General features: G+C 38.5%; 2 protein-coding genes across 2 annotated transcripts in view; both read right to left on the bottom strand.

The window, feature by feature from the left end:
- Window positions 1-341: 341 nt before the first annotated feature.
- Window positions 342-8366, bottom strand: LOC107729687 (protein LTV1 homolog). Its single transcript, XM_016540356.1, has 11 exons — window positions 8210-8366; window positions 7717-7848; window positions 7434-7613; window positions 6327-6414; window positions 4745-4862; window positions 4367-4595; window positions 3355-3482; window positions 2193-2338; window positions 1710-1762; window positions 1116-1307; window positions 342-791 (listed from the first exon to the last, which is right to left on the bottom strand). The coding sequence occupies exons 1-11, from the start codon at window positions 8210-8212 to the stop codon at window positions 678-680; spliced, it is 1383 nt and encodes a 460-aa protein (XP_016395842.1). The 5' UTR covers window positions 8213-8366; the 3' UTR covers window positions 342-677.
- Window positions 8367-9623: 1257 nt separating this feature from the next.
- The window catches only part of LOC107729683 (calpain-9-like), a 9821-nt gene continuing 2027 nt past the window's right edge, over window positions 9624-17417 (bottom strand). The window contains exons 2-20 of the mRNA XM_016540343.1: window positions 16778-16847; window positions 16038-16156; window positions 15825-15958; window positions 15549-15717; window positions 15385-15468; window positions 15210-15295; window positions 14581-14658; window positions 14148-14308; window positions 13835-13992; window positions 13521-13729; window positions 12892-12928; window positions 12680-12760; window positions 11352-11409; window positions 11205-11269; window positions 10977-11045; window positions 10771-10849; window positions 10563-10679; window positions 10336-10394; window positions 9624-10040 (exon numbers count right to left, since the gene is read on the bottom strand). Coding sequence (XP_016395829.1) covers window positions 10014-10040; window positions 10336-10394; window positions 10563-10679; window positions 10771-10849; window positions 10977-11045; window positions 11205-11269; window positions 11352-11409; window positions 12680-12760; window positions 12892-12928; window positions 13521-13729; window positions 13835-13992; window positions 14148-14308; window positions 14581-14658; window positions 15210-15295; window positions 15385-15468; window positions 15549-15717; window positions 15825-15958; window positions 16038-16156; window positions 16778-16847 — 1860 coding nt within the window. The 3' untranslated portion in view covers window positions 9624-10013. The remainder of the gene's footprint in view (window positions 10041-10335; window positions 10395-10562; window positions 10680-10770; window positions 10850-10976; window positions 11046-11204; window positions 11270-11351; window positions 11410-12679; window positions 12761-12891; window positions 12929-13520; window positions 13730-13834; window positions 13993-14147; window positions 14309-14580; window positions 14659-15209; window positions 15296-15384; window positions 15469-15548; window positions 15718-15824; window positions 15959-16037; window positions 16157-16777; window positions 16848-17417) is intronic.

Raw genomic sequence — 17417 nt, 5'->3', positions numbered from 1 at the left:
ACACATTAGAGCGTGGTCATGTAGCAGATCTTCAACATGCTCACTCCATGATGAAAACAGGAACTTTTGAGGCCAAAGTTGTTTATTGTTCAATCCTGTGAATGGCATTTATACACAATACATAATGATGGGAGATGACAAGAGATTTTCATCATGATGAACTGACAAGCCACTTTATAAAGCCATCCTATCTAGCAACAGGCAGCTGATAGTTTGCATTAAGTTATATTGTGCCACTTGTAAAAAACATTTGATTTTTTTTTTTTTCAATATTGTGTTTTTATTAAAACCGGACTGGGATTCTATGGAAAAATAGTACTTGTATTGTTGTTGTTTTTTTTATATAACTGATTGAAAACCTTTGAATATGCTAAAATGTTGAATTACATTTCGTACAAAAAAAAACAAAAACTGCCGAGTCATTAAGAAATGAACTCCTGTTGACTGTTTACCTTCAAACGTAAATGGAACAGTTTCTGTAGATTCCATTTGTTATGATGTCTATGACAACACATGGCAATACTCGCTGTATGAGTCAAACAAACATGGAAGTTCTGGTAAGGAAAATGATGCCATCATGTGCTGCGACAGTGTAACCCGTGAGCTGACGTGTCTTCAGTGAGGTCCTGTAGTCTCCGCTGGTGTTGGAAACAGTCTCTGGAGCGTCTCTGGCCGTCCTACGAGAGCTTCAGGCCCTGAACATTTGCTCTTAAATTAACCATCTGCTTCTCCTGCATCTGCTTCTCCTGTTTGAACGCCAGTTTGTTTGCTTTCTTCTCTGACCTCCTCTCCTAAAGCAACAATGAATGAAAATAAAGGTGCTTTTTAGGTAGTTATACTGCCAAGTGGTTAATACGGAGCCAACTTCCTCTTCCAATGTGAGATTTGTTTTCTCATTTTATTATAAAATAAGCAAAGAAATCCCAAGTCTGGCAACTTGAAGTGCCAACACACTTCTCAACTAGCTGATGTCTGGCAGGCCATAACGCCAAGATAACAGGTAGATAATCACAACATAAAGTGTGCTAGATTAATATGTAATATTATTTCCAGCATGACGCATCAGATGAGACAAACGAAACACTGCCATCTGGAGGCGCCGCGGCCGTACACACCTTCCTCTCCGTCTTGATGGTCTGTTTCCTGGCTCTCCTCTCCTCTGCGCTCTCGTCCCGTGAGCGGGGCTGTGTGGAGGCTCTGGGCAGGTCCGAGTCGTTGATCCTCTCCATCCTCTCCACCTGTTTGGCCGTCAGGCCTCGTTTCGGCAGGACGTCCAGAGGAATCCCTGTCTTATCGGACACTCGGATCTGCAAACACATGTTTACATTATGCATCTGGCAGTTGCTTTCATCCAAAGAAACTTGCTTTGCATTTAAGATCTAGATAGATAATATCAGTTCATGCAGGATTCAAACCCATAGCCTTGGTGTTGCAAGCACCATGCTGTACGGTTTGCACTATGGGCCACACCTCTTGGTGTTTGTGTTTTTAAGCTCTAATAACGCTTATGTAACCCCATCCATCCTTATGAACAAACATGTTCTCCTCTAATGACCTCTGAAATGGAAAACGGCATGCACAATGGACGTGGATTTGAATTGGAAATTTAACTCGCAGTGAATCTGATCAGTCCCTTTCCTTCTTTATCTGTCTAATAAAAGGAGTGAACAATTGATTAAATATGAAGCATGCAAGGCAGGTTTCTTCACCTTTGGGGGGTCCTGGATCAGTTTGGGCCGGTTGTAGAGGTTGGAGTATGTACCTGGGAGAGAAAGATGAAAATGATTATGATAAGAATAACCAGAAAGTCCTCAAAACGTTATAATTTTGATACTTGGGTTTTCAAAGCAGACTGCAATATCCTTTTAATATGTAGAAATACATAAGATATTGTGATACAAATATAATTTTCCATATATATATATATACGCAATATATACACACAAATCACACCCTGTACACACACACATATAAATTTTTTTTTTCATTCTAATATGCTGATTTATTATCAATATATTGTGTACATTGTACAGTGTACATTTTTTAGATAACTGTATATAACTGCATATTAAAGAACTTGAATATATTGTAAAATGTAATTTATTCCTGTAATTAAAGCTGAATTTTCAGCATCATGACTCCAGTCTTCAGTGTCACGTCGTCCTTCAGAAACTCTATGGATCCAGACTCACTGATGATGGTCTCACAGTCCCAGTGCTCTGTAGGCGGCTCAATGACCATCGTCTCAATCTCCACCTCTTCGTCATCATCCTCTTCTTCGTCTTCCTCTTTCACAGAGGGCAGCTCTGCAGGACCCAGCTGATCTGGTTTCTGACATCTACACACACACAAAGTGATGAGCTCTTCTGCTGTGATCTCTCACACACACACACACACACAGATCCATGACAGTCGCACACACTCACTCTTTCTCTTTCTGTATGAAGTAGTCTTTGATGACCTCCTCCAGTCGCTTGCTGTCCGGTTCGATGTAGCCCTCCAGCTCTGCGTTATCCAGCGCGCCGATCTCGTCATCGTCAAACTGCTCGTAAAACTATTCAACAAACAGACAATTACTGATTACTGAAGTCTCTTCTGCTCACCAAGGCTGCATTTAGTTGGTAAAAATACAGTAAAAACAGTGTTATTGTGAAATATTATTACCAGGGTTTGAAATGAACACCCGCCAAATGCGGGTAAAAATCAGCTGTGGCAGGTAACGCTGTCAAATCACTAGCCAATTTGGTGGGTTACTTTTCGGAAATTATGTTCACACATTAATTTCTTGTGCAAATTCATTTAAGCCAAATCTGTGCAGATTTAGCACAAGTACTGAACTTGTGAGTCATCATGATATATTAAATACAGCCTAATTGAGCAGCATCTGCGCATATCTAGCTGACTTGAACATACCCGACAAATAACGGCGCGCTGGTTTCCTTTGCATTGAAGAAATAATAAGTGATCTGCAACACCTGCTTTGTCACATCCAGTGTGGACAACCACAAGCTGTTGGTTTATTTTTTATTTTTTGGCTAGTAGAAGTTATGAATGGCTGATAACTTAAAAATGTATTGGCCAAATTAGCTGGTGAGTGAAAACGTTAAATTCAAACCCTGAAAAAACAACTGTTTTCTATTGTAATATATATTAAAATGTAATTTATTCCTGTGATCAAAGCTGAATTTTCAACATCATTACTCCAGTCTGGCAGCTCTGCAGGACCCAGCTGATCTGGTTTCTGACATCTACACACACACAAAGTGATGAGCTCTTCTGCTGTGATCTCTCACACACACACACACACACACACACACACACACACACAGATCCATGACAGTCGCACACACTCACTCTTTCTCTTTCTGTATGAAGTAGTCTTTGATGACCTCCTCCAGTCGCTTGCTGTCCGGTTCGATGTAGCCCTCCAGCTCTGCGTTATCCAGCGCGCCGATCTCGTCATCGTCAAACTGCTCGTAAAACTATTCAACAAACAGACAATTACTGATTACTGAAGTCTCTTCTGCTCACCAAGGTTGCATTTAGTTGGTAAAAATACAGTAAAAACAGTGTTATTGTGAAATATTATTACCAGGGTTTGAAATGAACACCCGCCAAATGCGGGTAAAAATCAGCTGTGGCAGGTAACGCTGTCAAATCACTAGCCAATTTGGTGGGTTACTTTTCGGAAATTATGTTCACACATTAATTTCTTGTGCAAATTCATTTAAGCCAAATCTGTGCAGATTTAGCACAAGTACTGAACTTGTGAGTCATCATGATATATTAAATACAGCCTAATTGAGCAGCATCTGCGCATATCTAGCTGACTTGAACATACCCGACAAATAACGGCGCGCTGGTTTCCTTTGCATTGAAGAAATAATAAGTGATCTGCAACACCTGCTTTGTCACATCCAGTGTGGACAACCACAAGCTGTTGGTTTATTTTTTATTTTTTGGCTAGTAGAAGTTATGAATGGCTGATAACTTAAAAATGTATTGGCCAAATTAGCTGGTGAGTGAAAACGTTAAATTCAAACCCTGAAAAAACAACTGTTTTCTATTGTAATATATATTAAAATGTAATTTATTCCTGTGATCAAAGCTGAATTTTCAACATCATTACTCCAGTCTTCAGTGTCTATCTCATTGTTTGGCGACTTTTTGCAACTACACAACAAAGAAAAAAATACACTTTAATTTTTAAAATTTGTGCATGGCTGTGGCACTTTAAATGTGGCGAATTGTAAACATTTCAGAAAAGAAACAAATGTTGCTGTGTTGTAGTTAAAGATTAATTTGTGCTCAATGTGAACAGGCAATAATGTTCATCATTATGTGTGTGGAAGACCTGCTGGCTGACCTTCTCGAAGCGGTCGTCCAGGAGCGTGAGCTGCTCGTTCCTCCTCATGACGGAAGACGTGAGCGAATACTCTGTGAAACGACTCTTCGTCTCACAGTCGGCAAACATGAACTCTCTCCGGCCACCTTCCTCATCCTCTGACAGACCACCTTCTGAATCACAATCTTGCTCCTCGTCTTCATCATCGTCCTCATCCGTGTCCTCCCATTCATCATCATCATCATCACCACTGAGGTCAAAAACCAAAAGGAAATGTGGGCGGGGTTATGCAGATTCAAGCATTCATCCCACTGGTTAACTCACTTAATTTACATCCAACTTATCCAACCATCGACAAGCTATCAGGCTCATGGTAATGTTGTCATTTGTCAGTTTTACCCCATGACGTCATTGGCTTTGATGATGAAGTCATCTTCCAGCATGTTCTCTGGGTCGTCGAAATCAAAGTCCTCATCCAGCGCAGCGACAATGTCAGGATCCATATCCAACCGCGGCCCTGGAAAGCAAGACGCAAAACTACATTTGCATTTGGCAGTTTCTTTGACTACAAACCTTTTGCTTAATCTTTTTTTATGAAAATATATATATATATTTTTTTTCTTTTTGTAAATCAAGGTCACATTACCATTTACTATTGTTTGGCTTTGCCACTTATCAATATATATGTTAAAAAGTAATTTATTCCTGTGATGCAAAGCTGAATTTTCAGCATCATTACTCCAGTCTTCAGTGTCACATGATCCTTCAGAAATCACTCTAACATACTGATTGGCTGCTCTTATCATTATAAGTGTTGAAAACAGTTGTGCTGCTTCATATTTTTGTGAAAACAGTGATATTTTTGTCACAAAGTAAAAAAAAAAATTTACAGAAAATTTAAATGCCTTTATGGACACTTTTAATTGATTTATTGCATCCTTGATGAACAAAAATATTAAATAAAAAACAACAACACCATAAATCTTATTGAACCCAAACTTTTGAACTGTATAGTATTAAAAAAAATAATAAAACATGACCCATCCCTGTCTGAGGCCTTATTTTACATTTACATTACATTTAGCAGACGCTTTTATCCAAAGCGACTTACAAATGAGGACAATAGAAGCAATCGAAACTAACAAAAGAGCAACAATATATAAGTGCAAATGACAAGTCTCGGTTAGCCTAACGCAGTACACGTAGCAAGGTGTATATACACTGAACAAAATTATAAACGCAACACTTTTGTTTTTGCCCCCATTTTTCATGAGCTGAACTCAAAGATCTAAGACTTTTTCTATGTACACAAAAGGCCTATTTCTCTCAAATATTGTTCACAAATCTGTCTAAATCTGTGTTAGTGAGCACTTCTCCTTTGCCGAGATAATCCATCCACCTCACAGGTGTGGCATATCAAGACGCTGATTAGACAGCATGATTATTGCACAGGTGCGCCTTAGGCTGGCCACAATAAAAGGCCACTCTAAAATGTGCAGTTTTACTGTATTGGGGGGTCCGGGGGGGTCCAAAAACCAGTCAGTATCTGGTGTGACCACCAAATATATATATAAAATATGTATATAATTTTTTTAATACATTGCATAGACCTCATACATGATAGGCCTATACAGTGGTCAATGTTCCATTAATTGTTGTGCAAAGGAAAAAAAATTAACTTAAATGATTTTAGCAAATGGCTGCAATATAACAAAGAGTGAAAAATTTAAGGGGGTCTGAATACTTTCCGTCCGTACCCACTGTATATATATATATATATATATATATATTATACACACACACACAAAGAAAAACAAGTAGATAGAATAGAAAAAATAGAAAGCTAGTGTTTTTTTTGGTTTTCTTCTTGAATCGACCAATGAATCAAGACAGCCAATGAGGTATGATCTGAAATAAAGTAAATGTTTGCTCTGCAGGTTTGTGAACGCAGACACATGAGCAGGACTGGTTCTGATCTCACCTGAAACAGGAGCTGCTTTGTTTAATAAACCCACTTCCTCTTCAAACTCAGACGCGAACACAGACGAGGGCAGTTTGATGGAGGCCGTCTGCATGTATGACAAACATCAACATAAACATCAGCATGTCATCAAAACACAAGCGGAACGATGCTTATTAACTGCAGGAGACGCAACCGGACCATAATGCTGTTTGTTGTCACCCTCACTCTAGCTGCACGCATGTTTTTAGTAAAAATAACCACAAGGTTATCTAATAACACATTTAACATTTCAAATCTTTCGTGTCATGGAAAATGGACCAAAATATTGACGAAATCAGGGATGTGTACACATTTTTGTTCCCTAATATCTCCTACTTTTGATTTGAATTAGCAAGTAACAAAACCTGATTCACAGCTGTGATGTAAACTAAAAGCTGATGGCTATTAATAAGAACTTCCCCAATTTCATGTTTTCATTGGAAATATGTCAACACGAAAGAATTAACCCGTGCTGAAAATCCTTTACCTAATTTGGTGTTTTTGTCTGGCCTTTTAAAAACAGCTTATCAATCATCTCGTTATGTTATATTACCACCAAATTTTGGAATCAATCTTTCTGTCAACTTGTTTTCTTTCAATTAGCACAGGTTTTGTATTTTGTTTTGAAATTGACTGATCGTAGCCCTTATCGATCTGAGCTTATGCACCTCGGTTTTTGATTGAAAAAAGCATTTGTTGTTGATAATTTTGGCAATATTATCTCAAAAATGGTGCATAAGATGCATAAGCTCAGGCCTACGATCAATAAATTCTTGAGTAATTTAAAGAAAATAAGTTGATAAAATCAATATCCAATATTTGGTGATAATTTATTATTTCTGTAGGCCGGTCATTTTTGACCAGGACTAACAGAAGTGTAACAAGGTGAGGTGATCTTTCTGTGCAGTGTTCCACAGAAAAATAAAGTCACGCAGGTTTAATAAGACACGAGTCTTTTCATTTTTGTGTGGACTATTCTGGTGCAGTATACATTTTACAAATTACACAATCAGTGTCACGTGTGCAGAATATATAATTGTCATTTATGGAGACCTAAAGGCTGCATGGGGGAGCTGCTGGCCTTACAGGGACGTTGGCGTCCTCTTCGTCCTCTGCAGGTTTTGGTCGTGCGTCTCTGCGTAAGCGAGGAGCAGAGACCAGCTCTGCGGGCTGGGGTGCCTCTCTCAGGTGCTGCAGGTAATTGTAGTCGTCATCAAAAAACACTCCGAAGTTGCGCTGTTCCTCCTTCCTCTTCTCCACCTCCACCTGCAGGAACAAATGCCAACTTCAGTGACACGGTCAGGGGTGATATTTGAGTGTTATGCGTACCGCGTAACACTACAGAACCTGTTTGGTGTGTTTGTTTTACCTTGGCAGCGGGCAGAAGGACATGCTGAGGTGCTGTCTCGTCTGCAGCGAGCGGGTCTTTCTGACTTCTGTGCACCAGGTGGAAGGACACTGCGTTCTCCTTACTGATGAAGGCTTTCTTCTTTCTGTGAGGCTGGAGACGGACAGATCACAACGATAATGCGCCAACACACAAAACTGTCATATTCTGTGACCGCAGGATCATTTTAGTCACTTCTGGGTTCATTTTATTTCACCTTTGTGTGTTTGGGCCAAATGTTTTACAATAAACACATTCAATATTACAATAAGACTGCTTGCTGCCTTATTAAAACGTAACACAAAACTAAAGCATAAATCTTGACTGAAACAAGTCTATTTTAGAACACAGGCATTGAATTTCGTGTTTAAATGACAAAGTTATTTAATAACCAACTGTGTAACATGTGATTTACACACTTACTAGATTCACTAGCCTGACAGCTAAATATGTAAACAAGACTGAAGTTACTCACCATTCTTACGAGTTAATGTATTATCCAAACGTTTGTATTACAGGAATGAAGTGACTTTAATAGTATCAATGTTATGAAAAGTGAACAACGAAGAATCAAATAGAAACTCTACTGTCAGCTCGAAACGCATGGACAACAGCGGCCATTTTTTGGACTATACCATCCCGACTGACTGAAGGAGGAGCGATAGTCCAGGCTTAAAAATCTGTTATAAACAACATGTTATTATTTATATATAGTGCTATTTACGATTTGTATATATATGATTTGAAATTATATACTGAAGCGATCGAATAAATGACAGCGCTACCAGGCGCGACCGTTGTAGTTGTAGAAACACCCCTGAATCAGTTTTGGTTTAGTCTAAACGAGGGACGTGACGTACTGATGATGACGTTAAGACGCTACCCTACAAATTCTACATTTCTGAGAAATTATATGGTTCACTTTTATATTCTAACATACATTACATTAGCTTTTCTTTACTTTTAATTAAGTATTTTTTTACCTATATGTTTGAGTGTTCTTATTGTTGCTGTTTCAGTGCCGGTTGTTTTATGCAAATATTTTTTCAATATTTTTTATGGCTTTAGAATTTGTTCTCTTTAAGTCTTCGTTTGTTAGTTGTTTTTTGTTTGTTTTTTTGCTTTTATTTGGTCATCTTAGGTCAGACAGAATGTAACAATAAGGTAAATATATAAATATAATGGGTCTATAACTAATATATATATATATATAGTTATATATGAATTCAGATTAAGAAAAAAAAACACTTAACATTTAAATTTAAATATATAAAGAAAAGAAAGAAAATCTTTTGTTAGTTTTAATGTAAAATTGTACCCCTTTATATTGTATGTACGCTGATATGGTATGCTTCATTTTTGTTAATTCATTTATTTGCTTGCTTGATTTGTTGAAAATATTTAATTTAATTAACCAGTAATACGCTGCCCATTAGTTCATTTTATTTATTTATTTATTTTTCCTGGTGATGAATCACTGACAAAATGCGTGGACCTGGTTTAATATTAAACAAAGATTTTTTTTATTAAACATATTTCAGTAATTGGACGCTCTATTACAGCTTCTCAATAACAATAGCCGCAGTTCTTGATTGTCATTTTTATTCATTTATATTCCTGATTTTGTTCATTTATGCATGCACCTTTCGAGATGAAAACTTGGCGGTTTAGCAGCTCTGTGAATAATACATCTTGCAATTATTACAAATCCTTGCAACATCCATAAAGCGTGAATATGCCTCAAATCACAGAAAAATAACAGTAAACGTGCCATCAAGAACACAACACTGGAGAATTTTTTCACAACATAATCATAGAAACTGTAGTCTGTATCTGTAGTCAGTAGCAATGGGAAAGACCCCACAAACAAACAAACACTATTACAGCTTCTCAATAACAATAGCCGCAGTTCTTGATTGTCATTTTTATTCATTTATATTCCTGATTTTGTTCATTTATGCATGCACCTTTCGAGATGAAAACTTGGCGGTTTAGCAGCTCTGTGAATAATACATCTTGCAATTATTACAAATCCTTGCAACATCCATAAAGCGTGAATATGCCTCAAATCACAGAAAAATAACAGTAAACGTGCCATCAAGAACACAACACTGGAGAATTTTTTCACAACATAATCATAGAAAACCTTTCAGGTAAATCTGTAGTCAGTAGCAATGGGAAAGACCCCACAAACAAACAAACAAAAGCGTGTGTAAAAACTGTTCAGCGTGTTCAGTGGCACAGCTGACACATTGTTCCAGCTGGATTTTGTTGAATCCTCATATGTTCATGGACAACATCAGGAACTGTGAAGAAATGAAGATTTGTTTATAACTTTGACATGTCAGAATTATTAAAAGGAGTAACACTACTTACTAAAACATATGAAAGCAGCTCAAAATGCATGAAACATGAATTTTGAAAGCAATATGTGCCTTAAAATGTTGCCTAAAGTTGTTAAATAAGGAAACTACTAAGAACTAGTTTACATTTTTAACAAATTGGGCAACTGTTGTAGTTCATGTATTGCAAATAAATAAATAAATAAATAATGCTTTCTTTACATTTACAAATAGGTAAAAAAAGAAAAAGATGTTTTACCTGCATCATGTTCAGACTGATCACTCCTTTCTTTTGACTATCTAAGGCCTGGAAAACTCCTGTAACATAAGTCAAAATCCAGATTTAAATGCCAGGTTTTATTTACACTCCACACGTTTTGGAACGTTCTGAATATTAATAATAAATCAAATTTAAAAAATCACTGCAGTCCAACTCAAACGTAGAGATAATCTAAGACTTTTAGTTAATGCATTGTCATAACGTACTGAACATGTTCTCCAGACGCACGATGCATGTCAGGTAATCATCAAAATCAATGTCAAAATTTTCATCTGCAAACCGCAGACCCAGCAACTGCAAAATCTTATTGTTCAGATTCATGCCTGAATAAAGAAAACACAAACAAGGTCAGAAAAAACACTGATTTCTAAATTATTGTGTTTAAATTGCACTGTAATGATTCACTGTGTTTACCTGCAGCATTAAGAGCACTGCGCAGCTCGTAGGATGACATGCGTCCAGAGCGGTCCGTATCGTAAGACAGGAACAGCATCTACAACAGCACACGACACAACTTTACAGTTTCTCTGCGGAAGTTTCATTCTGAGAAATATGGTGATATTCTGGAAGATGGTCATTGATGACAAGCTAACAAGTAAATGTATGAGTCTGTAACTTACGATCCATTTCTTCAGCTTTTCCCAGAAGACTTTGAACTCCTCGAATTCCAGCATTCCGGTGTTATCCACCTGCACTCGGTTCAGGAAAACTCAGCAACAATAATACTCATGTATCAAAGATGTAAAACTCACACATCATAGGGTTTAATGTTCGATTTTGTAATTAAACCTGAGGCAGAAGTGGGTTAGTTTAAACTAATAACACATGGACGGCCGCTGAGAGGATACATCCATCAGGTTGATGATGCTGTGGCAGGTATTGAGGGTCAAACCATCAAACTTCACCTCTTTCCCTGCAGAGAGACAGTTGCATGTTGGCTTTTTATGGTATTTCTGGTTTTGGATTAAAATGCTTGAAAACGGTGACAGACTCACTTCTGCTCAGAACATTGTTCAGCACATGCTGCAGTTCTCTGGCGCTGATGGCTTTATCCTACATAGAGACATAGGGAACAGTGTAAAATATACAGTAATTCACAATTACACCAGATGAGGGCGTGCTCGGTCTGTTTTGGGATTCCCAAACATTTTCCCAGCCTAACTCCTTTGTTAATGTTTTAATAATTTAATAACACATTCTATGTTCATGGCTCTCTAGTGTCAGTTAATGGTCACATGACGTGCAGGTAAACAAACAAAATACGTTTTTTAAATTGCTTTTATATATTTTTTTAATTATATTAATCATTTGACCTAAAATATTTACTTAAAGTGCCCCCCCTAAGATTTAAGTTAATATTTCAATCATTTAATAATACACTCGCATGATTGCATATTTGCTATAATGTCGGTTAATAGTCACATGACATGCAGGTAAACGAATAAGATGAGACAAATAAGCTTTTTAATGGGGTTCTATTTGTGCCAAAAATTAGTCGAATGCTTTGTACTATACATTTGTCTTTGTCTACAGTCATTGCCTAATTGTTCAGGTAAGTCAGTATATGTTGATATGTTGTCTGTTGACGTAGTCTTAATCTTTTTACTGTTGTCCTTATTGTCGTTTTGTTCTGTCATCTTATTCTGTTGTCCTGTTCTGTCATCCTTACTGTCATCTTATTCTGTCGTCCTAATGTCGTCTTGTTCTGTCATCACGACATTAGGACGAGAGAACAAAACGACAGTAAGGATGACAGTAAAAACAACAGAGAAAAAGATAGCAGGACGACAAATTAAGACGATGTCAACAGACAACATACACGTCAACATATACTGATTTACCTGAACGATTAGGCAATGACTGTAGACAAAGACAAATGTATAGCACAAAGCAGTCGACTCATTTTTGGCACAAATGGAACCCCATATTTTTTATATCTTGATTGTTTTTATTTTAAAATTAATTGTTTACTTTAATGTCACATTTTTAGGATTTGATTAATTGTTAGTTTGTCATCAGCTTTTTATCAACACCCTGCAGTTCGCTTTGGGAAACCCAGCAGTAAACGGTTGACTGGAGTTTTAGTTTCTTACCGATCCGGCGATCTGTTCAAACAGTCTCCTCAGGCCCTTCTCCTCATCTGTCTCCTCCTCAGGTGGGTTTGGCTTCGGTGGCTTCGCAAATCAAACAGAAACACACATGCGCACACACTTTTAGCATACAGTGATTAATTGTTAGTTTGTCATCAGCTTTTTATCAACACCCTGCAGTTCGCTTTGGGAAACCCAGCAGTAAACGGTTGACTGGAGTTTTAGTTTCTTACCGATCCGGCGATCTGTTCAAACAGTCTCCTCAGGCCCTTCTCCTCATCGGTCTCCTCCTCAGGTGGGTTTGGCTTCGGTGGCTTCACAAATCAAACAGAAACACACATGCGCACACACTTTTAGCATACAACATCAGTGTATGTCGAACTGTTTATGTCCAGTAAACGAGTCTTTCCCAGCTCCCAGCGAGACTATAAATGAACCAACTCACCTCTGGCAGATCTGCTTTAATGGTGTTTCCCATCTCACTGCAAACACAAAACACATTACATTGTACAGTTATTTGGTGCAAAAATAAATCTACGGGATATAATGAGTATTCAGTTGAGTGTACTTAAAGGAACTACTTCACTGACCACCATCTGACTCATAATACATTTTAGTTTTTGTTTTTTTATGGAAATGTGTTTCCAAAATGCACTGAAGCAAAAACATGTATTGATAAATGAATAGTTCACTATAGTTATAATATGTTTATGATTATATATTTAATGGAATGCCAGTGAAATGCATACACACATGCACACACTAAGATTATTTTGTGAATAACGCCTATCGCACTGTTATATAAAAAGTTATATGACTTACAGTGCAATATAATGATATGAGTCATATAAACTACTTTCGTACTATTTAATTGGTGCATTTTTGTGTTTTTTGGAGCTGCATCAACATGTTCGCTATTCAAAATTTCTCCTTTTGTAATCATAGAAAAAATAACAGCATATGAGTTTTGAAAGACATGAGTAAATGTGAGTAAATAATGACAACTTTTATTTTGGGCTGAAAATTGCTTTAAAATCTGGCTGATAACACTGAAGAGTATTTGCATGGACTTACATGGCTCCAGCTTTGTTCTCTGAGAAGATCCGGATTAGGAAATCAGCCTCGTGGTGCGGCTGGAAGGTGGTGGGCACCAGCAGGTAGTTTCCCGGCGGCAGTCTGAAGCGCTCGGACACCTCCCTCATGTTGACGTAAGAGCGGCTCCGCACTTTAGAGCCGTTGTAACGGAAAAAATCCTTCCCCTGGTGATCTTGATCATCAGGAGCCTAAGGGTACAGTAAGTGAGCAGGTCAGACTTCAGTGGAGCGAGAGGCACTACTACATGAAGTTCTTCAAACCCATCTTCCAACACAGTATTACATCTCCCTCACCTCGTAAATGGCAAAGCCAATGGTCTCCATGTCAAGCCCCTCTTTCCTGAGCCGACGGCGGTTCTTCTGCAACAGGGCCACGATGACGCTGCACAGCTTGTCACCATCATCAGGATGGTCCAGACGAAGCTTAAACTGCGGGTTTGTCCAGAATGTGTCTGAGAAGGGAAAATTGAGATCAAGAGGAACACGAATACAGGTCTAAGCAACTGTAAATAGTCAAATTTCTGGGCCTCATGTATAAACGATAGCATGGATTAGCATGCAAACTTTTATGATGAAATCTATGCGGGGTTTGCTACGCGACACTGACCGATGTAGTTCCTGCAGCCGCCAGCAGTGGAGCCCCTGATCCAGTTGCCCTCAAACAGATTCACTTCCCACTTCTTCCTAACGTCGTCCGACAGAGAATCTGCGGTCAGGTTACAGATCTCGATTTTGTCATAGTTGGCTTTGAAGTCCCCGAACTCCATCCTGCAACACAGCAAGTCATGTTAGTTCACACCACACATCTGAATGAGCTCGCAGAGTCAGATCATCCTGGCTCTCATGTGAAAGCCATTCTTTAAGAGCAATCAACCTGATATGAACTTCTTCTGTTAACTTTCAAAGCCCTTCATAACATACTTTATACACTCGCATAACATAACATACACTCCTCCCTGAACACTTTCGTTCCTCTAAGACTGCAATGTTAACTGTACCATCATTCAGACTTAGCACTATGGGGGCCATGTCATACATACCAGAACTCGCCGTCATCCAGAGAGTTGTGCAGCAGTCGTGTCTTCTCTGAACTGTCAATAGTGTTCCATTCCCTGGAACTGAAAAACAAGATTTAAAGAAAGAACACAAGAGTATCAGTAATGAAATAATAAAAAATTGCTGCAACTGGGGAAGCCTGTGGCTCTTTTTTCCTACATAATAAATGATTTGCACCCCAGAGCGCACAGACAAAATGCAATAACAAATGCTGTTATGTTATCTTGCATTTTGGGTGGATGCTTGATGTTTGGGAACACAATATGAGTTCTGTGAGGCAATTAAACCAAATCATTTTAAATACACAATCTGTTGAGGCAACATAAGTTCATGTAGTTCATGCATCCATGAATTCATTTGGTAAATGAGTTTCCATCATAGTTTATGTGCATGTTTTCTTATTGAATGAAAACGTTAGCCGCCTCAATTGAGTTTATGTGCATTTTCAACTTATTTCATGCAATATCCCAGAAATCACATAAAAAATAATTGGTTGGAAACATAGGTAATTATACAACATCTGTATGATGTTTCTTACTGACTACTATTATGAGTTTTTGATCATATTTAACTAATGGACTTCATTTAAGTGTCACCATTAGTGGACGCTTACTTGTCGCTCCAGGGTCCGTTCCACTCCACCTGACCCCAGGGGTTACGAACACGAATCAGCTGGACCTTTGATCCTCTGTAGTTGACCTGAGGAGACAAGACAAGACGTAAGAGATAATGAAGAGAAAATAAAGAGTGAATCTGTAAAAAAAAAGAGATGAAAATGCTGTGGTTACCTCCTCCACTCCAGTGATGGAATAAGCGTGGCCTTTAACCAGACCAGTAGTGGTTTGTGCTTCAGATTCAGCAGAACTTGTGATCTAATGATACGAAAACACAAACATCTGGAATTTAGGAACGGCTACTGATCTCACTTTGAATCCAACAAAGCTTCGCTTACATCAATGGAGCAGCCGAGCATTGATCCTCTCTCCACGGCTTTCTTGAGGATGAGGAAGAGGTTTGTGGGGGCGTTCTTCGTCTCGTACATCTCGCCCACGCCGCCCGTGAAGTCCTCCATGGCCTCCATGGTGCTTCCTCCTTTCAGGGATTCATAGCTGCCGTTCAGCCTGAGAGAGAAGCACAGGAGATGACTTACACAAACAGGTTTGACGCCTCAAAGCTAGATATGACAAGACGTCAAGGCGTATCTTGTTTTGTAAACTCAAGTGCATACTTGGCATAGGCCTTCTCCAGAAGTGCACTCCAGAACTCAGTATTGTCAGCGGAGTGGACGAACACCAGGTTGCTCCTCACACATGGGAGTCGGTCGTCCACCACCACATCCATCCATTTATTATGCTGCCAGAACTGCACAACAAGGTGAGTTTGGTTAGGGTTCGAGGTCATTGGGAAACTGCAGAGAGAGAGTTCACAGAGAGGGACTCACCTGGAAATGGAAGATTCCAGCATAGCCGCGATCAAAGTCCTGGTCGTGTGGTACGACCCGCTTTAGTGTGTCCTCATGGAGGGTCAGGGAGGCAATTGCTGCCAACAACCAGCAGTCTCCTGTGTGGCCGTACACGAAGGGCAATATGAATGGAGATCATAATATGATCAGGGTTAATGCATCACAGTGTTGATGGTAATGCATTATAAGTAACGCAAGTTATGTAATCAGATTACTTTTCCAAGTAACTAGTAAAATAATGCATTACTTTTACATTTACAACAAAATATCAGAATTGCTTTTTTAAATAAGTAACACAAATTACTTTGTTCTCCCATTTATTCACTGACACTTCTCTTCAATCGTGAGTGAAGTGCAGAGGCACATCATTCAGCCTGAAGCGTATTAATTTCACTTTTGGTGTGAAAGGGCCCTTAAAGTTGCCAAAAATATAACTTTTGGGGTTTTTGTTATTAAAAACCAATTAAGCGAGCCCAGCCCAGGTGACAAAAAGTAATGCAAAAGTAATGTAATGTATTGTATTACTTTCCATATAAAGTAATGCAATTAGCTACTTTTTCATGGAGTAATGCAATATTGTAATGCATCACTTTTAGAAGTAACCTTCCCCAACACTGATCCATTATTTTATTCTTTGGTCATTAGAAGTGTTTTGCTCAAATTAGGGTTTCATTTTGTCATAAAACATTTGAGTAATCTGAAACGACAGGAAAACATACCCAGCTGCCCCTGACAGATGTCTGTCCTGGTGGCTCCTCCTGTGATGAATTTTGGGTCTTTGCAGACTTCCTGAATTTGAAATCAGGGAAAAATATCAGTCGTTCAAATCAAATAACATCCATCCGTTAAGCCATCCCTCTATCTATCATCCATCTCGCAGATTTGCTGAATTTGAAGAGATCGGAGAAAAGAAATATCAATTGATCAAATAACATCCACCTGTCATGCTATCTATCCATCGGTGACCGTGATTTCACCAAGTACAACATGTTCCTGGATCAACATCCTTGTTGATCCTGGAACAACATTCCAATTAACCAATCAGAATTGAGAGATAACTTTTCAGGAAATATCTGTTTTAGGCTTACGATCAGGGTTAGGTGCTTCTACACCCTTGTTAATCAGCTATCATTTCACACTGATTTTAGGAATAAATTATGGGTAGGGTTAGGTTTAGGGGTAGGGATTGGGTTTAGTCTATATTTTTGGACAGTAATGCTGATCCAGGATCAACAAAAGATGTTGATCCAGGAACATGTCTTACTTGGCAAAATCACGGCGACCCCATCCATCCATCCATTTAAAGGGGTCATCCGATGCCCATTTTCAACAAGTTGATATGATTCTTTAGGGTCTTAA

The sequence above is a fragment of the Sinocyclocheilus rhinocerous genome, unplaced genomic scaffold, assembly GCF_001515625.1.
Source record: "Sinocyclocheilus rhinocerous isolate Xijiao unplaced genomic scaffold, SAMN03320098_v1.1 scaffold313, whole genome shotgun sequence".
In the NCBI taxonomy this organism is placed as follows: Eukaryota; Metazoa; Chordata; class Actinopteri; order Cypriniformes; family Cyprinidae; genus Sinocyclocheilus; species Sinocyclocheilus rhinocerous.
Note: the sequence above shows the minus strand (reverse complement) of the source record. Positions and strands in the feature narration are given on the sequence as shown.